The sequence below is a fragment of the Falco punctatus genome (genome assembly GCF_963210335.1).
Source record: "Falco punctatus genome assembly, chromosome: 3".
Taxonomy (NCBI): Eukaryota; Metazoa; Chordata; class Aves; order Falconiformes; family Falconidae; genus Falco; species Falco punctatus.
This window is the reverse complement of record NC_137582.1, coordinates 31,510,020-31,532,055: the sequence shown is the minus strand read 5'-3', so window position 1 is coordinate 31,532,055 and position 22,036 is coordinate 31,510,020. Positions and strand designations below refer to the sequence as shown.

General features: G+C 43.2%; 1 protein-coding gene across 2 annotated transcripts in view; it reads right to left on the bottom strand.

The window, feature by feature from the left end:
- Nucleotides 1–22,036, bottom strand: part of CDH17 (cadherin 17) — a 40,290-nt gene that overhangs the window by 5,866 nt on the left and 12,388 nt on the right. Inside the window, exons 2-15 of one of the 2 annotated variants that reach the window (XM_080379549.1) lie at nt 20,321–20,390; nt 17,463–17,561; nt 16,669–16,806; nt 14,403–14,541; nt 13,052–13,210; nt 12,200–12,399; nt 10,367–10,498; nt 9,340–9,490; nt 8,412–8,627; nt 7,051–7,127; nt 5,389–5,580; nt 3,977–4,221; nt 2,239–2,369; nt 834–1,070 (exon numbers count right to left, since the gene is read on the bottom strand). In XM_080379549.1, coding sequence (XP_080235675.1) covers nt 834–1,070; nt 2,239–2,369; nt 3,977–4,221; nt 5,389–5,580; nt 7,051–7,127; nt 8,412–8,627; nt 9,340–9,490; nt 10,367–10,498; nt 12,200–12,399; nt 13,052–13,210; nt 14,403–14,541; nt 16,669–16,806; nt 17,463–17,561; nt 20,321–20,365 — 2,161 coding nt within the window. In that variant the 5' untranslated portion in view covers nt 20,366–20,390. Of the gene's footprint in view, nt 1–833; nt 1,071–2,238; nt 2,370–3,976; nt 4,222–5,388; nt 5,581–7,050; nt 7,128–8,411; nt 8,628–9,339; nt 9,491–10,366; nt 10,499–12,199; nt 12,400–13,051; nt 13,211–14,402; nt 14,542–16,668; nt 16,807–17,462; nt 17,562–20,320; nt 20,685–22,036 lie in introns of those variants that run through there. The other variant, XM_080379548.1, reaches the window with a different exon arrangement.

Here is a 22,036-nt window from a genome sequence, read left to right as displayed (position 1 = left end):
TGGGACCAGACCAAAGGTCTATCAGCGTCAGTATCTTGTCTCTAGAATAAGTCCAGCGTTCATGTGAATCCGCCATTTTATTTTTCTACCAACTCAGTTTTGAGACTATGTTCTGCAGCTCTTCACACTTCATTCCTACCCAAATAACTTTGTATAGTAAGTGAACTTTGCCTCCTCATTGCAAATCCCTATTTATTGAACTGCACAGATCCTAGCAAAAAAAAAAAACACCTTTGGAAAACCAGATATGAACTCCCTTCACTGCAAGAGCTGACCATTAAATCCAACTCCTGAATTTTAAATTATTATTTATCCTTTCAAAACTTGTCCCTTTCACATCATGGTAACCCAACTTTCTCTAGTGGGACATTTCATCAAACATCTTTCAGGAATGCAGACAGGCTCTGTGGGTCAAGCGCTTATCCATGTGCTTACTGACCACCTTCAAAGAACTCCAGTTGGTTTGTGAGGCCTGACTTCCCTTTGCACATGAAACGTCAGAAATAGACAGTTTGCAAACTGCTTTATTGATTTAGCTAAAGTCATTTGTATTCATTAAACACACAGTACATTTTATTCTTACATGTTTCTTCTCTCATAATTACTAGTGAAATTTTAACTTGCAACATACTAGATGTTATCTCTTGAAAAAAATAATGACTTAGATGTACAAAAAAATAAATGCCAAAAAGCATGCAATTTCTCAACAGCCTACTTTTTTTCTTCATGGAATACTGAATATGCAACAGTAGGAATGAAAAGGAATGCCATTTTTTTTATATTTCCCTGAGTACTTAGAGTCCCAAATCATTATAAAAATAGCTTTAACTTACCATTGACTTTTGAGATTTCCCAATTATTTCTTGTATTCATATCATCCGCGAGAGAAAAAGTAAATTTTGGATAATACCACTGTTCATCAGCATCAGCAGCTTGAATGAAAGCTCTCTCTCCTCCACTGAGTGGGTGGCAGAAGAAAGGTGGATAATCCATAGCTAAGTGTGGAGGGTTGTCATTCACATCACTTAAGTGTAGTATCAAGGTTGTTTTGGATTTTTGAGCTGCATTACCTGCAGAGTTTAGCAGAATGCAAAGTTACATGCACATCTTGGACTTACACGCTGGCTCATTGTGTTTGCAGCTATTGTATGGGTACACCATCAGGCAGAGAGTGGGAGGTGGTACTCTGTCTGCAGGTTGCAGAGGCGAGGTCTCAGGAGGTCCTGAGGGACTCGTGGCTGTTGCCACCACTTTTTAAAAAGTATGGTTTATTTACCCCCAATTCTTGCTAACTACAGAACACTAGCAAGCGAAAGGAGGCAGATAGACCATCATCTCTCGTAAGTGGTCACATCCATCATATCTGGCAAGCTGTCATATCCGAGATGACTGGTGATCTTTGGAGAACTCTTTTAAGCATGAAACTCCATGGGTTTCCCATCTCTCTTCTATATATAAGAAATGAAGTCAATATTCTGCCTTGGGGCCAAGACAAGGGGCCCGAGGAGAGCTTTCAGAGCCGTCATCTCTCCAGCCTGTTCCTGCAGGAACAGCCCCACTCCATCTTGGTGCTCGAGGAAGCACTCTTTTTTTCCTGACATACAAGAACTGCATCTTAACCCATATCCCCCCCAACAGTTGCCAGCATTATTGTTTATCTGTGTTTAAGAAGGGAAATCTAGATTTATATCAGTTATAGTCCAGAGTTTTTAACCCCTATGAAATGTAAGTCACATATGAAATCTCCTCAGACGGACTTTTGAAAGATTCTAATGGCTGGAACTAAGACCCCTAATATATTTCAGACCAACCAGTGTATTAGTTTTATTCATAATAAAATGAAACTCTGTACAAGGTTGCAAGTTACTCTCCAGCTGTTTTCAGGAAGCCTAAATGTACCTACGACAAAGACTAAAAGCTTTACAGCTATAGAGGAAAAAGGTGGCAGAAAATGTTGATGCTGAAAACGCTGAAGAAATTCTGTCGCTGCATGCCATGTGGCTGAAGCAAATATAACGGTGTATGATAGCTAACTTAATGTAAGCTTTTTTCATCCTCATTGCAACAGCAAGATTTCTTTTAAGAAAGTTAAATTCTTAAGAAAATTTTACTTCTAAGGATACATCACATGTTCCTGTACTTTTCATGGGTTTAGTCGTAGGAAGTATGATAATTCCTCATAACGCAGTAAGGGCAAGGGATCCCTCTGTGTGTGTATGGAGCCGTTTCATCACTTACTTAGCTCTGACGCAACAACCTCAACTGTGTACATTTCATGTTGTTCTCGATCCAAAGTGGAAGCAGTGTATACCTGCCCGGTGGTTGAATCAATCCTCAGCCATTTCCTCACGTCACCTTCTAAGGAGTATCTTTGGAAAGAAAGAGGGGGAAAAAAAATCACATATACTATTCCAAATCAGGAAAAACTGCTGACAAAGCAAATACTTCTGTTTTTTTATTTTAGGCTAGCGGCTTGATTACAATTGTGCTCAAAGAGAGAGTTCTTGGAAAAGTCCCAGTACTACAGCCAACGAGGAGAGAGAGACAGAGGAAGGGAGGCCAAAATCGTTGAGGATGATTGTGAGCAGAACCATGGGAACACCACCATTCCTCTAGCCTATGTACTGCAACTCCACCTTCCTCCTGACCGGGAAACCTGAGGCTTTCCTGAGCTCTTGGTCCAAAAGGGCATTCTGTCCCAACCCCATGTCCCTCTCTCCTCTTCGCATCTCCCGTGCCTTGGTTTTGATGAAGGCACAATCCAAAGGCTGGGGGGCAGAGGGAGCATGCAGCCAGGCATCCCTTTTTGGATCAGCAAGGGGCCAGGGCCCAGAAGTGGACTACTGTGGCTATCGGCTGCCAGTCTGGAGCAGTTTGTAATTACCATTGGGGCAGCCTTGGAACAGAAAGTGCTTTAAACATCCCCCCATAATTGCTTTTATATTATTGTTTAAAAAAACAACCAAGGTCTTTGGATATTTACTTACACAAATTTAACTATGAACATAAGACCCAGTAAAGCACAAGCATTTGCTTGGGTAGATGTGACTTGACCTCCTCATTCAATGTTTTTGTTCTTTCAGTACCCCTTGCATTAAAAAGAGCTTGCTGACATGCTTGCACATCTTTTACTTTTTATACTTTTTATTTTATGCCCTTTAACCTATTTTCTAGCAGAAATGTGGTTCATGTATATATGAATTCCTGTCATCTGTCTCTATCATCATCCCCCAGAGGTTCTGGACTATGTGGCTCACTTTCAAACCAGTTTGACAGAAGGCCAAACATCCTAAGTTCCCAAAAGTTAGGGGAAAGTAGAAAGCCAGATGAGAAACCTCTGGGAATAAAAATCCACAGGAGGCCTAACAGTCATATTCTGCAACTCCATTAACTACTTGGTGTTTTGCTGGATTTTAGTTAAATTTCAAGGATTGTTTGTTTTGGGTTGATCTGTTCAGCATCCCAGCTGGGAATCATGCAGCAGGAGCCACAAATAATTCTATCCAACTCTACTGTGTAAGGTACATTTATACCATGCAGCACAGCACTGTGCAGAGAACCGTGAGCTGGCAGAGACTCAGGGTGACTTGATCATACAACATGGTGTTGGTAGTATATGCTTCATTCATTTATTAAAGGTAATGGAAACCCTGGTATTCTCAGACCGGCTCTGCCTTTTTCCTGGAGACATATATTGTCCTTCCTCCCTTTTAGTTTCCTGGTTCAAGGGCCCTGCTGGCGTATGCTTGTCACAGCACAGAGAGAAAGCTGCCTAGAAAGGCACTGCCCAGCAGTCTGCTGCAGGTGGGTCACTGGCCACCATCCCACCGCACCTCTACCTTCTACCAGGATATAAGACTTTTGTATAAAAATACTTTCTGCATGCCAAATATTGGGTGTGTTTTCCTTGTACCTCTTTTAGAACAATTTTCTAAATCCTAAATTCAATAAATAAATCACGGTCACTCTCTTTTACCGTACAGTATCCCCCTCAGGATCATAGGCCTCCACCATTATGATCAGAGTATTGACAGGAACATCTTCAGACACTTCTTTATTGTAAACTGTTTTGTGGAAAACAGGCGGTTCGTCCACGTTTGATACGAAAACTTTAAAAATGGCAAGGGAGCTCGAGTTGTACTGCACGCCTGGCACCAGCGGTTCAGGGTTTGTGGCATTGATCACCAGGTTGTATACTGGAGCTGCTTCAAAATCAAGAGCCTGGATAAATTAGAAAGAAGAGGTGCTTTAAGCAATGGCCCCACTGCCACGGGGAGCTCCCATGGGAAACTACGAAGTCCCCTTCTTCTTAAGGAGGAAATTGCATCCCAGATACAGATGAAATAAGGGAGAGCTGTCAGAAGCAAAATGACAGTAGGAACAGTCAATTTAAATGAAACCTCATGCCCGTTCTGAGGCCTCCTCAGCAACTGCATTTCCTAATAATTATAGCAACAGTTTTTGTAGCTCTGAACGAGAAGGCCTAGGGTAACCTCCAGGTGACAAAAGTCATGCAAGGGTTGTTACACCACAGAGTTTCTTACAGTTGCCTCCTTGGGAAAAACCAATGCCAAGGCTGAGCCTGAAGATGGTCTACCAAATGCCTTTTGGCCTGGCTGGTGGCAGGTGAACTGGAGGCAAACAACATGTCATCCCTTGGAAAATGTCCTGGATCTGTAATTCAAGTGCCTTCAAGAAGGCTGATTTCAAAGGGAGAGCACTTTTGCCATTGAAATTCATGGGTGCAGAAGTTTTCCTTATATTCCTGCCTCCAGCATTCAACATACGGGATGTATCACCCATCACAGCCCATGCTGACCTTGGTTTTGACATAGTTAACATTTGCCTCAGCAGGAACAAACTGCCTCTCCATCCTGACACTGAGACATGCTGGTCTCACTTCTACCTCCCATTGCAAGAGGCACCAACAGTCCAGAGCACCAGCAGGAAAAGGATCTGCCCCGTGACAGCCCACCACCATGACCACAGCCCATGGAAGCATTTAGCTGTCTTTCTGTTTTCCAGAAATGCTGCTGCAAAATCACTCAAAGCCACTTTTTTTTCTTTATGGTGCAAAAAGACCTGTTTCACCAACCAGAGCCTGCCCTTCTGGAGAAGGGGCCAGCAGCAGAGCCAGCTGGTGGTGGTGGAGGGTGAGTAGGGGACAGCAAGGGCAGGAGGCTAGGTGTGCCTGAGCCCTGCACAGGCACGGTGCTTGAGCCCAAGACGGGGCCTCCTGCAGTAAGCAGCATGCTTAGGGTGTCCTCATCCCTGCCACCAGCCAACCCCCACCCCCCAAGTCATCACTAGGGCAGTTACTGTTTATGACAAATATATACATATACATAGATACAGTTATAAAGGAGAAGAATAAACCCATCTATTCACCTTATTAATCTTGACGAAGCCTCGGTTTGTTTCAGGATCTGTCTCTATGATGAACGTGTTGTTTGGATCTCCTTCCTTCATTTGGTAAATGATGTAGGAGCTCCCTGTGGCAGGCTCGTCTCTATCAGTAGCTTGGATTTCCAATATCACTGTTCCTACTGGGATATTTTCTGCAACATTCACGTGGTGATACTGAGGAGAGAGAGATGGTTGAAACACGACACACCAAGCACCATCTGCAGTTAAAAACCTGAGCACTACAACAAGCTTGTGACCCACAGGCACAGATGTATTTTAACCCACAGCAGCCTTGTAGGGGAGGGAATTAGTGCGTGTGCTTCACAGCAGAGACGTAACCAGGTTAAAAGAGATGTACAGAAACATTAGCGAAGTGCCTTGCAGCAATACTTGTGAGCTACCTTACTGCCCAGGGGAACCTAGAGCTGCAAGATGGGCACTAGAGCCTCTGCGAAGCTCGTATATCCCCCTTTTTAGCCATACATTTATCAAAGGTGATGGCATCTCTGTCAGTGGGCAAGCTACTACTACACCAATAGTCCCAAACCATTACCTCCTCTGCTGAAACCACTCTCCGCGTTCATGCAATACAGCAGTAGGTACAGTACAGCTCCTCTGCATCCAGTGAGCACCCTAACCACTACCGTTAAATATTTAACTGTTCCATGCAGCACAGGCCTTTGCCACATTAGCAGCCCAGCTCCATTTACTCTGCCTGATGTGTTCCCCGATTCAGCAGTCTCATCTTGAGACCAGGTCCTGGACTGAGACCTTGAGGTGAGAAAGTCAACAGCCTGCTATGTAGGCACCTAGTCTGCATGTGCCTAAGCTCTCGCCACCATCAACAGAGAGCTGGGCCATGCAGTCAGCAAAGCCCAAGACTTTCCTCAAGAGACAGCTTCCTCAAGAGGACACCTCCACCTGCTGGATCAGACAGGTCTCCTGAGCCCACCGCCTACATTGCCTACAGGTATGGTAGGAACTTAGACACCTAAATGCAGACGTTCCAGCCACTGCAGTGTCTGCAGGGAGGCTTGGGCCAGCAGGCAGGAGTCACAGAAGGTCTGCAGATCTCTCTGACAGATGCCAGCACCATCACCAGAGGAAAATGCAACAGCCTGACACCCGTTTTAGAACCAAGGGCCAGCAGGTGTGCGTTTGGGCATGGGTCACTGAACCACTGTTTCTGGTTAAAGCAAATAGGGCCTTTGATCTCCATTCACCTTCTGGCTTTCCTGGATACATGAATGTTGTGTTGGGAAGGGAACTTGGGAGATGTTAGCTTTTTTCCATTTAGCTATTTTAATTAATTTTAAAGCCTTTTCTTACTCCTTTCCCTCCAGAACTTACATTTCTGAATAAACTGCTTTAATAGAATCATTCCCTTCTGTACACATAGTTTCCCACTGAGCAAATTACCTTCTATTTCAGAATTAACTATGTCAGTCTCACTGTTCACCCTTCACTGTCTAGATAGAGTTTATATGCAGGCTTTGAAACAATATATTGCCTTTATTTTCTCTAGTGGATTGCTCTGTTACTTGTGCTGTAAATGGTTGGTTTCCCATTGACATTCTATAGACATACGTTCAGACATTTCTCAAATGTTATTGAGACATCAAAAATGAAATTAAAAGTACTCACATCTGATATTTCAAAGATGGGAATCTGATCATTGATGTCGATGACGTGTATTTGCACATCACAGATCGTTTGGAATACTGCATGGAAAGGGAACAAACAACGTCAAGGCAACCCTTCTGCCAAAAATAACTTTCCTCCAAAAGGGTTCACTATGAGCAAAAGTGAGCTGCCAAATTGCCCAATCCAAGCAAAGTCCTGCTGTTGTAAGACGTACTTAATTTCCAATATTTCTAGTCAGTGACAACCTCATTCTCTGTCTTGCTATTCACCTTCCCAATTCCTTCAGCATTGTCTCATCCCGTTTCATTTCATTTCCCTAATTTTTTTTTTAACCATATTCCTTTACCAGGATGATGATAGCTATGAATTGCTTCTACTTGCCTTCTTAATATCACTTTTGCATGTCAAAAAGTAAGTTCCAGGTTGTTATGTTACCATGTCCTCTTGGTGGGCTGTTAGGCAGCACTTTCATTATTACAGTTACAGACAGACTTGAACTTCAGATCTTAGTGCTAGCTGGTCAGGGACACCCATAGCCATGGGGGTTTGTGATTTTAGAAGCATACTTTGTCTGGTCATGTGCTATTTGTACGTAGCTGAGTTTTAGTGGTTTACAGATGCGCTTCATGAGCTGAAAGTTAAGGAATATTCCAAACAAAACTGTTTGGATGGAATTCAAATAAGTATCCAAAATGAATTGGATTTGGTTTTTGTATCATCTGCCTAAGCTATGCTATTTCATTTACAGAAATGCCACATTGCTTTCTTTACATGCCAGTTCCTCCACCCACAAGTTTTGCCTGACTATAAGGTCTCCAGCATAAAGCTTTAAGCTTTAGCATGGAGTTTGATTTCCTTTCCATTCAGTTAACCACAAAGGACTCCTGGGAATTTACATAACGGACAAGATTCTTTTTGAAGATTAATTTCAGCTCTTAATCCTTTAAAATAAGTTATCTGGACTCTGAGCAGCTGTGTTTAATTTCTTGATTTTTTTCAGTAAGTCCCTTTGAAAGATTTTGGGGAAAAACCACAATCATATCTTCTCTCTTTTTTTTTTTTTTTCTTTTCTTTTTTTCCCCTGTGGAAGGAAATCTTTTACTGGAGTACTTGTTAACAAGCTTCCCAATTTAGCTATGCTCTGCCCTAGAGCTGGTTTCCTTCCATACTTGCATTATGAATCACGATTAACCTCCCTGCATCTCGAGAACAAGGCAGTACCACACCAGAGCGAGCCAGCTCTCAGTGCTGCTGCCCATCCAGTGAATCCTCCAGGTCTCCCCTCACCCCTTGGACACTGAGCACAGGGGATGTCAGTGTGAGCAAAGTTACTCCAATGTGTAACAGCAGTTGTTACATACCAGCATCTGTCACCAGCACCTTCAAAGAATAGTTGGATGCAATGCGCTTGTTTAATGAACGGCTAGTTAAGTGCAAAACCCCAGTGTCTTGCTGAATAAAGAACAGATTACTTGCAGGAGCATCAGGAACCTGACTTGCAATTTTGAACTGCAGACGAGAGTTAAGAGTGTTCTCCTCATCCATGTCCTTTGCCAGCAGAGTGCCAATATTACTCCCTGTAGCAGAGGACAGACCAGAGTCAGTAAGATCACGCAGTGGTCCTGTTTCTCCACAGAGATACACACTGACAGCAGTGATAACATTGCAAAGGGTAGAGGGGCAACAAAAATACAGCTGTGTGGAAAACACTGCAATGGGCACAATCATTTGACTTTTGGGAGTTCTTCCTCTAGCATCCCAACAGCTGCTTTGGGCTTGGGGAAGTCCATAAGGACTGGGCTACTTGTTTTGATCAGAAGAAATGACTAACAACAGACACTTCAGCCTTGGAGCTTTATAACTGATGTGAAGATTTAGGAACAGGTTTCAGTAATGGTCCATTGAAGTCAAAGGCATGATGCTGGTGGAGCATCTGGAACATGGAAAATGGGCTCATGCCACTTTTAGAGCAGTATTTCTTGTATTAGTAATAAAAAGGGTGTTTTTCTTTTTATGTTTTAAGCATTTGTCCAGAACTGTGGTTGTGGGAAAATGCAATTTTATGTTTTAAATGGAACGGCATTTTGTAAGCTGGGGTCTTGAGTCTGTCCTTCTCAGGTTATTGAAATCCTTTCCACATGAATTACTGAAGTGAAAACAACAGGCCATTTCTCCAGCAGAGCCACATTTTACCCTTTGGATCAGAATTTCTAGCTTTATTTGCACTCAGCTTGAAACAATAACTGGATTAGAATGATGTGTATGAATGAGTAGAAGCTGTTTTCTTACCTCCACCTTCATTTTCTTGAACTTCAATTACAGTGAGGGGTTGCTGGCACACAGGGGGATTGTCATTAATGTCTTCCACAATAACAGAAACTTGCAGAGGCTTGTCCACCAGCTCTCCCTGCTTATCTTTTGTGACCACAAAGAAATCATACTGCAATAAGAATATTGAGATTAGGTGTTTTGAATGTCCACTGTGACAATGTTTTGCATTTATATGTGCAACTATGGGAGCATTCCATGCAAATGAAATATCCTTTCATATGTTTCTTCAGTATTTTCACTCTGTTTAATTCAGAACTCTTCCATCAGCCCTTAGTGCCTGAGGTCTGAGTTCTCAAAAGAATTTAGAAGTCCTGAATACTTCACTTGCACTGTGAACTTGCTCTCACAAAAATTCAAGAAAAGTAGAAATATGTCATTTTTGTCACCTTGCAAATTCATCTGTCACATACAGAGATAGGATTCCTCCAGCATATCTGATCTCTGGCCTATTCCGTGCACAAATTTCCTCCAAGAGTGGAAGGGGACAGAGGGTTTTCTGTCTAAAAGACCCCCAGATGGGGAACTTCAGGGTAACTATAGTTGCAACTGTAAGTTAAACTCTGCTTCTCCTATGGAGAGATCCCTGAGGCCCCTGGGATCTGGAGCAGATCTGAAACATCCAAATCTGCTGCCCTCCACAGAAGCCACTGCCTACCTCTTGCTCATGCACCTACAGTCCTGCCATGGCTGGTCCATGTTGTACACTATATATACACTGTGGGCAGTGATTGCTACTGCCAGACCCGTGGAGAAATGTAGGGTACCAAGCTGAAAGCTGTTTACAATGTAGTAGATGAATGGGCTTTCATATCTATCAAGTCATTCCCAAACAAAAATGACAAGGAACAAAGCTTTTATTTCTTTTTTCTTTTTTTTTTCCCCCCCTCTGTCCTTTCCAGTGAGCTTTCTTGTATTTACTTTCTCACCAATAATCAGCTTCCTGCTATGGCCTCTCCCATCAGTCAGGTTTTATGTGTTTACTTACAGTATCCTTTTCTTCCCTGTCCAATGGTTCGGTCACATAAATAACACCATTCTGATCAACTGAAAATGGGAGCCTGCGCAGCTTTTCTCTTTCAAAAAGGTCATAAATTACATCTGGCTCATTTGACTGCACCTAAAACCATAAAAATAAGTCAGGATAGGAAGTCAGAAGTGTAGACTGAGGTTTAACAGGGATCATTTTGGGACCACAAACAGAAAAGGTTACATTCCTGTTAGCTTCATAAACCAGAAAATTAACAATTTGTCAGGCTCTTGGGATGAGTTGCAGAAAAAAAGACTGATTATCCACCTCTGCTCTCCGAATTGTGATGAAGCCACTTCACCTCAGTTTCTCCAGCTGTCCAGGTGGGCTGCAACACTTACCTTTTTATGGAAGGGTTTTGAGATGTGGAGCTAAATGGTGATACATATATCTATTAGGTGATAACAATATGTATTTGAATGTCTTAGCATGAGTTTATTCCATCTCCTTAGACTGTCTATTCCTGCCTGTTGTTTTGGTTTATCTAATTCAGGGATGTGGAACAACAAAACAAATACCCAGTACCTATGCACATATGTGTGTGCATGCTCTTTACATACATCAAAGTCTGTGATGAAAGATCTTTAGTGGGGTGCTTCAGATTTAAAATAAAATGCAGTGAACAGGCTGCCAAATTAATGAAGGAGTCAGTATTACTGTTTATGTTTTATACTATATAGCAGCAACTGCATTTCATTTTCTCCTAGGCAGACTCGACATGTCATTGGCTGCCACATTAAATTTATATACAAGTGATCCCAGAATGGGGACACCACTGCAGATTACTTTTTATTCCACCTGCTGCCACTGAGGCCAGTAGGAATAGCACCAAGTCAGTTACTCTTGCAAACAGGATCCAGGGAATCCTGACATGTCCAAAGGATGATGGCATTGGGAGTGTCAATGCCAAGGCATTTTTCAAAGTCAAATATTTCTAAAAGGCTGCTGGCCTTTTATTTAATATCTACAGATGTATACTTTGCTATGGGTCTGCAGTTATCAGCAAAATATTTTGCATTTGGACTATGACAAAGGAATACCGTGGGAATGCAGAATGCTGAAGGAGGGCATTTCATTCCTTCCCATGTACTTCTGATATAGCAGGTGTGCTGCATCACACAAAACTGGTCACAGCAGATGTCCCTGAGTGCAGGGGACTGCTCACAGCAGGGTTGCAGTGGAGTTGGTCCCCTGCCAGGCTCTTCTGTGGATGGAAGAAGCTAACCTCAAAATAGCCTTCAACAGGTTAGCTCTTGGTTCCTGCAAAGCCTGGAAGGCCCATGGTGTTAAAGCAAGGGTAAGAGTGCTCAGAGAAACCCACTGGGAGAGAAGAGCGCACCCAACTGCCATGTGTCTGTCTCAGAGCCCCTTTGGGTGTCTCAGGGGCTTTATCTTCCATATTGTGCCAAGCAGGCTTCTAAAGCACCTTTTTCTTCCAGTCATTATGCTGTAACAAGATTCCCTGAATGTTTCCTCTGTCTATGGGATATTCTCACACACAGGCAGTGCCAACAGCCTCTCCAAACTGACAGCCAAAGTCCAGTCACTCTAGCATTTGTATTGACTGTGTCTCAGTCACCTTCAGACCATTAACTTTCATACTAAAAGTAAGATAATGAGACCTGTACTAAAGATAATTTCCAAAGGATACCATATAAAAAATAACTAGGAGATGCCAAAGTCCTTCTGAAGAGCCTGGCATTGAATACAGTGGGGACACCAGAGTTAGCTGGGAGAAAAAGACTCCGTGGCACCAAGAAGAGATGCAGGGAGTGTGACCAAGGACCTTACCTGGCTGATATTGACAGGGTGGACCTGGGTTGAATTTTCTTGGATGTGGATGATGGGGGGAGCTTTCCACAGGCTCTCCTTCACAGTGATGATCACATCAGCACTGCTGGTGAAAGCATTCATTGTCATTCCTGCCATGTCCTTCACAGTGACGACAAGCGTGAAGGTGTCCTGCTTTTGAGGATCTAAGTAATGAGAGCCTACAGACAAAGGAAAGAGCCAAGTGAAAGGACGCAGAGGCTACGGAGATGGTTATCTGCCCATTGCCTCCTACATGCACTATGCTGCTTCATCTGCTCCAAATGCTCCGTAAAAAGGCCTCTGTGCCAAATCTCAGCAAGCCAAATCTTTGGCTTCTCTGAACAGTGCAGCACAACGTCATATGGATGTAATCATATGAGACCTCTGTGCTGTGGTCTCATGTTGTGCAGATGCATCACTGAACAGCCCTCACTCCAGTTAGGCAGTTGTTCAGCCCAGCAGAAGAGATGGGTTTTATAAATCATTGCAGTTAGGTTGAGATCATCATGGCAGATGAGTTTTCTTTTCATGTTACTGCTTTTGGATTTCTAGGTTTCTAGGAAGACAATTAATCCCAAGATCCCAGCTCAGCGTAGTCCTGAGGGCCAGAGGATCTACCTCTGTTCTCAATGTACTTTTAGATGCCAATCTCCGTTTCTGCTAATTCCCTTGAATTTGGTGGGACACAAAGTTCCCCAAAACCTCGGTGGAATATGTTCCACAGACCATGTTTATTCAGAATTTAACATTAGAGCTGTGTTATTGTTTTGTTCCTATGTACACTCAGGGACTCACGGTTGCTTTTTGACAAACAACAATCTTTTTACATACCCATCTTACTTGGTGAGATTGCTCCAGTTACATTATTGATCTGGAAAAGCATTTCTGCATAAGGGTTGGGAAAATGATGGAGAATGCTGTATGTCAGCTGTGCATGGGGAGTTGTAGGATCATCTCGGTCAGTGGCGTGGACATACATGAAGGGCTTCCCTGTTCAGATTAGAGAAGAAACAGTAGTAAGAGAAGACTGAAACCTCAACATATAGTCCATATGAGCAGAGCTCTCAAGGCAGGAAGGCAGCTTATGGGGAGCTGCTGTTGTTTCATAATGCATCTCTTATGGTTAAACCATGCTTGTGTGTGAAGGTAACATTGTCTGTGTACCATTCCACAGGTCCCTCCTCTACCAGCTCTGCTTAGTAGGATCACAACAGGTCTGAAGACCAGTTGATGAAGGTGACAGCTAAATCAGAGGGCTATACCACTCAAGAGTGCCTGCACCTGGAATGTAGCTCATTGGTATCTCTCTTTAAGACCACTTTGCCGTCCTTGTACAAATCAGTTCAACACAAAGCACCTTGAGAAAAATGCCGTACAGCTGTAACAGTTATAAGTAAAAGGACAATCATACACTGAAAAAAAAATATAAAGGAAATGCATGGTGACGTAAGTGAATTTTTGCCTTCTGATCACCAATGCAACATGCAAAATCTTTTTGACTTGCATGTAGTTGAAGAATACGGTAAAATATTGCAGAATGGTTTTCTGACCCCATGGAGCTTTATAAGCATATTCTTTAGCAAAAGTTTCTTCTTGAGTCCATAGTCACAGTGATAACAGCTGGCTCAGTCCTTTGTTTCATTTCCAAGATGTGGGTCTTGAACTGCTCTTTGATACTTTCCTGATTTCTGGACTGGATCATGGCAATCCATAATCTGAGACTCCTAAACACTAAGGTTCAGCCCACGTTCTGAGAAGCATCAGTCAGAGTAAACACATACCCCATATCTACCTGGGCATTTCATTTCACTGATGTGCAAAGACTTACATAATCTTAGATTACTCTTTCTATATAGTTTTTAGTAACCTTTAAACTCCTAGCTCAGGGGTTTTTTTCAGTGCAACGGAGAGGGCAGCAGTATTTGCCTGTTAAGTGATACTTGCAAAGCAACACATACTATGAAAATTTTTGATTACACTTGTCCCTTCACACCACATAGTGGTCACCTCTTTGCCTTTTCATTATATTATACATGCTTGCATCCTTATTTTGTGCAATCCTGCGGGAAGGAAAACTGATACATGTTTCAGCTTGCCGAGTAGAGCAGCCACTTCATCTTCTTGTTTAACTAATCTACTTAGACTCCAATTAACTATAATATTTAATTATTATGATGATTACCTGGACGAGAGTTCTGCCTCACTACTCCAGTGTACTTTATCTGGTCAAATTGTGGAGGGTTGTCATTGATATCCTCCACATATATTGTAACAGTGTATGGACCTTTCACTATGTTTCCCTTTTGATCCAGGCTTTCCACCTTGATTTGGAAAAAGAAGGAACAGCAAATAAATATTTTCACGTAGATAAATTAAAAGACATAAATGAACATCAGGATATAAAATTCTTACTGTAATGCAAATCTGGTGAGAGCCATCACTGGGTGGCTCCATGTACAAGTACAGATTTACCACAGTAGCTCACTGACAATAATTCGCCACAGTATATAATGCCAACAAAACAAAATAACCTACTCCTGCTTCTGATAACACTTTTCAGAGGGCAATTTCTTACTTCCAGTCGTAGCAGACTACTTGTATTTTTGCACAGCTTAGACTTCACGGCTTTCTTTAAATAGAAACAGATACTTTCTAAAGAACCAGGAGAAAACGCAACATGATATAGCAGATTCAAGTGTGCTATTGTAAATATCAAGCAGAAAAATAGGCTGATCTAAGTGTCTGTAAAGAAAACTTAATTCTTAGTTCTGATTACATTTTTGTTCCAAACAATTTGACTTCTTATCTCTCAGACTTCTTTGATTTTGAAGCACCAAGTATATGTTATATCTTGTCTTGGTTTCAACTGGGATAGAGTTAGTTTTCTTCCTAGTAGCTGGTGCAGTGCTGTGGTTTGCATTTTGTGAGAGCCATGCTGTTAACACACCGATGGTTTTAGTTGTTGCTGGGTAACGTTTATACCAAGTCAAGAACTTTTTAGTTTCTCAGGCCTTAGCAGAGAGAAGGCTGGAGGGACACAAGAAATTGGGAGAAGACAGAGCTAGAACAGATGACCTTAACTAGCCAAAGAGGAATTCCATACCATGGGGCATCATGCTCGGTATATAAACTGGGGTGGAGGCTGGCCAGGGACTGCCAGTCACTGCTAGGGACTGGCTGGGCATCAGTCAGCAGGTGGTCAGCAGTTGTATTTTGCATCACTTGGTGTTCTTTTCTCCCTTCCCTTTGGATTTCATTCCTCTCCCCTTCTCCCTCCTTTCCATTATAACTGTTATTTTTGGTTGGTTGGTTGGTTTGTATCATTTCAATTATTAAATTGTTCTTATCTCAACCCTTGATTTTTACATTCCTTTCTGATTCTTCTCCCCATCCCTCTGGGTGAGAGGGGAGTGAGTGAGCGGCTGTGTCGTACTTAGTTACTGGCTGGGGTTAAACCATGTCATTTCTGTCAGACTTTATTTTCTTTGCACATAATAGATCAAATCATGATTATTTATGCCTAACCAAGTATCATTTTTCAATTCTGTCATCACTTCTTCTTGTCTGTAAAGGATTCCTATGTTTAGGGTTAATAACATCTGAAGCTAGAAAATTATCCTCTCTAATTCCATTCCAAGGGTGCTTTAGAGCTGAGGACATGAAACCATTAAACCTGAGGTGCTAAACTTCAGAAAGATAGCTAAGGTTAGCTGAAACATCATCATGCACTTTGTCCGTTCCGATATTGATCCTCTCACAATCATCTCCTTTGCAGTGGCTAGTGCCTCAGAAAAAGATGATACTATTTTTCACACAGAATATAAGCGCAAGGCTATATTGAGACCTAAAGATAGCCTACACACTGTCCCACTCCCAACAGTGTTTACAATGAGATCCTTGTGAAAAGAGCATAACAGTAGGACAAGCACACAATGCTCTTTCCTCTAATAGCCTCTGACATCTGACAAACAGCTTTCTGCTGAGGTTAGATCCATGCCTCTGTGTCTAAATGTCATTTGCTCACACCATTTGTCACTAAATAGATTATAATCTTCCTAAAAAGATTACAACAGTTTATTTTCCCATTCCAGCCATGGAATTCATCCTATCAGTCTTCAGAGACAAGTGAATCTCATTCATGGAGCCAGATTTCTCTTCCAGTCAAGTGTGCTCCTCATATTAGGAGAATTAAAGGACTGGTATCAGCATCATTTTTGTTTTCTCAACATAACCAGCCTATGCTAAGGAGCATTTTCCTATGCAAAGTCTTTCAGAACTGTAAAATCATGCATCCTTCAACAAAGCTCTATATGAAAAAAGAAAAAGCTGTCTGTAAACATAGACAAAAGAAATAATTTTAAATTTCAACAGTTTTCCATTAATCTCAAGTTTACAGAAAAGGGTCAATATGATTAACCCTCACTTGATGTTCTTCACTGGGTTTTTACCTGCAGCCTGTGCACTGGTCTGGTCTCCCAGTCCAGAGACCCATTGAGATACAGGATGCCTGTCCTTGGCACAATGTCAATGATTCCATCTGTTTCACCAGTCACTCTGAAACTCACAGCAGGCACCTCAGATGTGAACTAGAATGGGGAAAAATCAGAGGGAAAATCAACTTTTTTTCAGCATTTTCACCATAATCGAAATAACTTCATGCTTTTGTGTCTTCTAATATCTGTTGCCAACAGTGTGGTTGGCTAGGGGAATGCTATTCCAAGAGTCTGCTCAAACAAATCTGCTCTTTTCTGATCCTCAACAGAGGAGTTTTCACATTATTTCCTGAATGCTTCAGGAAATCCCAGCTGTGGTTTCTTTCCAAAGCAAATGTCTGCTTAGGACAGGGCTTTGTCTGAGCACGGGAGTGGAAAAAAATGACACACATCCTCCATTTGCCTGGGAGCTGGATCTGTCCTTCTGTGGTTATAGCTTTGGGAAGAAAACCTCAGAGCTGAAGGAAAATGATGACACAAGTTACATGGAAACCCATTCTCTAGGAATGCTGGTTTTATTAATCCCTGTCTTAGGATATCCTCTTAAAATGTGTTCGAGAGAAGGGGTTGTCTCCTGCTTTTTGCATGTCGACTCTTGAATTCCCAGATAGAGGAAGTCAAAGTTAATTCCAGATCCTCTCAGGGGACTGTTCTTCCCACCAGCACCGATGACAACACCGCCTGTTGAGGTCAGTGTGTGAAGCTATGGGCGTTTTGTCCAGAGTGGAGACCAAGAGACACTTCATTACCTGGTAGATGAAGCGCACTCCCCCTCCTTCTGGAACAGAGAAATTCATGTCCTTCAGAGGCCCAGTTACATGCAGGTCCCCCAGGTACTGGCACATAGCCTGTGAGAGAGAGAGAAAGGGATGGAGGAAAGCAGCTGAGGAACGTCTGCTGTCACCACACACGAACAGCAGCTCTCCGTCACTGAGCCTCTTGCAAGTTATTTTGCTGTAGTGTAATGGAGGACACTCTTGCTGGTTTGCACTGAATATATCTGGATTCTTTAGTGCACATTCATTTCTAAAAGCAATGTTATTTATTAATTAATTTGAAAACAAATATTTGGGCTCTGACCTTTTCTAACCACTACATAATTAAATGACATTTGATCTACCTTCAATAGCAAACAAAAGCAGCAAAGAGCTGAATGTAGACTGAGAACAAGGGGAAATTTATAAAAGCATTTTTGGATCACCTCTGTGTCCCCAGCAGAACCAGCCACATCCCATCCAGGAGCCGCACAGTCCTGTGGCCCCAAGTGTGTTGGGAGACCCAGTGCCACATCTGTAGATGGGGAGGAATTGGGGCTTCACCCCTTTTAATTTGCTCAGTAGATCCAAACCTTTTTTGTACAGAAAAAGGTGGACCTCCCCAGGTCCCCTATCCCACCACCCTCAGCTTCACAGCCATCTGGGCAAGCTGCTCCAGCCCTGTGTCTTCACAACAGTTGCATGTGAGCACAAACCAAAACCAAGACCTGCAAACATGTCCTGCTGATCTTTGGCTTCTACCTCATGGCAAAAATGCCATGCAAAACTGTCTTGGCCTCTGTTTTCTTCCTAGTGGCTGGTAATGCCTTCACATGTGGGTTTTTTCCGGCAAAATTTTTATGAGTTTTATAACCACCTCCTCCTTACTGTCCAAAGACCTCTGGACACACTCTAGCCCTAATGTTTCAGTACTGTTCTTGCTTTCAGGTAAAAAAAGCAAAGCAAAAATCAGCCTCCCAGAGCAGCTCTTGCACATAAGACAATTCAGCCTACGGTTCAGATAATCTACCTGTTTCTCCAAAGGGAAGACCAAGCTCCCCTGAATGCTTACTCTCCCTGTCCCCAAGGTCTTATCAGTGCTGAGGAGCTGCCTGCCAGAATTAGGATTCCATCATCTGGCTGCACAGGTGAAACTCCCTTTTTTCCAGAGGAAAAATTACTTCATTTTGCTTTACAGATTTGGAGTGCCATTGCCACTCAATTCATCACCCCGTGGATTCGGGCTCTGGGGGTACATGTTCTCTGCTGCATGACTTTTCGCCTGGATTTGGTCCTATTGCTGCTGGGACAGCTATTCGACCTCTCATAGAAAACACAGTCTACATATTACCAAGGGAAAACTTAATTCTGCCTATGACAACAACATTGCTAAGTTCAGTGCAATTTACCCTAAAGCACTGCTCTCTGTGTGTGTCACAAGTGGTGTTTGAATAACACCAGAATCTGCTTAATAATAGCCAGAGATGCTGCCCTCCTTGCCTGCAAGGTTTTGTGACTCTTTTTACAAAAAGGAAAACTAGAATATTGTGAGAAAAGGAGAAGGAAGGAGGGGGGGGGGATGCTAGCGAACACTAGTGGCAGTAGAAAAATATCAAAAAAAGCCATGTAATAGGTACACATACAGGAAATAATACATTATGGCCACCCTTTACTATTTTTGCTAAATGCTGACTGCTGGCCTTTGCCAGGGACAAGATAGCAGGACCCTGGATCTCACGTGCTACGGCTGTTCCCATGTTGCGCTGGTGGGCACAACCTGGCTCCTGGAGGTTTCTCCCAGGGCCATTTTGTGGAGGGGTTTTGCTTGGTCATGTTCTTCACCATGGAGGAACAAAGGGTGATGTTATAAAACGCAACAGGTTCAAAGTGCAGGCTGCAAAGCAAGTAAGAGATATCTCTTCCTGTCAATTAAAATTACTTTATGTGGGCCATAAAACATATGTCTACAGCATGAATCACTGCTCAGGGGTCTGAAGGGGAAATAGGCTTTTCACCTTGGCCCATATCTGGTTGGCATCCCTTAAGAAGATGTCTATAATGCCTGTGGCGTGGCTTCATTGGGGGTTGGCATTGCCACAGGCAGCAGCTTTTGAAATGGGAAGGAAAAAGGAGGTGTTCACCACTGCACATCAGTCCCACCCCTCAGGGTCTCCACATTCTGAGGCATTTTTTAACAGACTTGAATTTGATTCATTGTTCTTATCTCCTCTGTTAATTTCAATTGTAAAGTAGAAGCCACTACTGTAGCCTCTACAAATATCCATAAAACTATTGAATTTAATAGATGAGGTATGTAAATAGCATAACTAATACATTTCAGTTCCAGAAAGTCCTCTGAAAAGGGTTTCACATAGACGGAATAATAAGGTTAAGTAATTAATAAGCATGGTTTAAATTATGTGCCATTATATGCCTTAAAATACATTTAATATGTCATCACATGTATGGATTATAATACAGAACACATGATACAGATGTCTTCACTGTTTGGTGATTTGTTGCAGTATTTTAAAAACTTTTCTAGCAGGAAATCCACCTATTGGAAAAAGTAGTATCTAAAGAGGAAGTACAAAAGGCAAAACAGGTAAATCAGTGACTTTTAGGCCTTTTTAAAGTCTTTTGCCCAATGAGTGACATGTCTTAACTTTTGGCCATGGGATTCACACAGGTGCTGGAGGCTGCACTCCCGCACCCAGCGTTGCAGCCGCTCTGCCAGCCCATGCTGCCAGCCCGACCCGCGCACCGGGACGCCCCGTGGGTTAGAGCTCAGCGGCACACACGCAACCTTTGCTGTTTGCTCCCAGATAAACAAAGGAAAAGCTGTAACTCACCGAATGAATGACAAGCAGAAACTGAACTCCACACAGCTTCAACATACTGGAATATGCCTTGCTTCGGGTCCTGCAAAGAAGAGGCAACAGTCACTTTAATAGTCACTTTAACCCCATGGAGTTGGCCCAATCTTTTTGTGAATAGAGGCTGAAGTTAATCTTTCCCAAAGCTGTAGGGAGAGAGCAGCTGAGGAGTGAGCTCTGAAGGGCCAGGCACAGCTCTGCCCACGGGTGGTGAGACCGCTGGCATTGCTGGGCTCTCTGGGAAGGTCTGTCTCCAGTGGTGCAGGAGGTGCCACATGCTGCAGGAGCCTCGAACAGCTGTCAGAGGTTGAAACTGGACACAAAACTTCAAGCCATGCAACCTCACCATTGCAATGACTAGGTCACCCAAGCCCGATTTTCATTTCTGCTTTACTGAAGGCAACAACACGTTCACAGGAAACACTAGAACCACAAGAACATGAAGGTCTTGCAGGGACCATCCTGAGAACTCTGTCTTCTGCTTACAAAAAACAACTGTTCAGTGCAGCTTGCGGAGGCAGAGGAAGCTGGAGGTGTCTGCACCCCTTAAAACAACATGGCTACTGGAAATGAAATTTCCAAGTCCAAGGAGCACTGCCTGCCTCAAATTTCAAAGAAATGCTGAGCACACACTGCCGTGACTTGTGTTACATCCTCCTGGAAACTAGATGGTTTCCTCAAAAATGTAATCCTGCTTTCTCACTACTTCTAGATTTTAACAAAAATTATGAGGCTGGTTCTGGAGAGAGGTGAAGCTGCAGTACAGTGTTACTGTCTTCAGTGGTGCTCCGCATTGAGTGGCTCACACCTACAGGTATCCATCAGCTACCCCAGTTCTGTCCCATGGAGGGTCCATGGAGAAGAAGACCATGTGGAGGCACAGCTCCCTTCAGAAGCCTTCCTGCTTGGGCTTCCCATCATACTCTTTTTTCCCCACATCCTTTTCCTTCCTCAATGGCTGACCCAAAAGGGGACCTGTAAATACAGAGACTGCTGCCCGCCCTGCTGTTCTCCCCAGCACTCATTTTAGGATGTGCCACAGGACTTTATCTTGCAAATCCCATTCTGAGCAGGGTCTTCAGTGACACCCTTGGAAATTACTGGGCTCTTTCCTTGGGCTGGAGCTAGGTGTGTGAGTACTGGAAGAGGATAAAATGACACTTCTTTGAAACCAGGAGGGATCAGGAAAATCATTAGATTTGTCAGGAAACGAGGGCTGAAGGTGAAGCCCCCGCAGCTGCCTGGCAGTGATGCCTGCTGAGCGGGTCCCTCCCTGCCCTGCCCGCAGCTGGAGGAGCTGGGCTGGCACAGGTGGGACAGGGGCATAGAGAAGACACTTTGAACCTCCTGGGAGGACACTTTGAACCAAGACCATTGCTGATATTTGAGTTAGTCAACAGAAGCCCTTTCAGTTCCTCCATCTGTCCAACAGCCTCTCTGCTCCCCTCCCCCTGGTCTCTTCTGAATACCTTGGCCAGTTTCAGATGCACTTCGTAGCAGGGTGGGAACTTCAAAAAACTAATTCCTTATTTATTTGGGGGGCGGGGGGGGGGGGCACCAGGTGGAACAGAGGACCCAGAGGCGCATCCTCCCCAAAGGCAGAGACACCAGGGAGCTAAAATTCCTGGGGGAAGCCAGAAAGAGATGAGGAAAAAGGGTATGGGGAGGTCTGGGGTTACCACAGTCTATGTT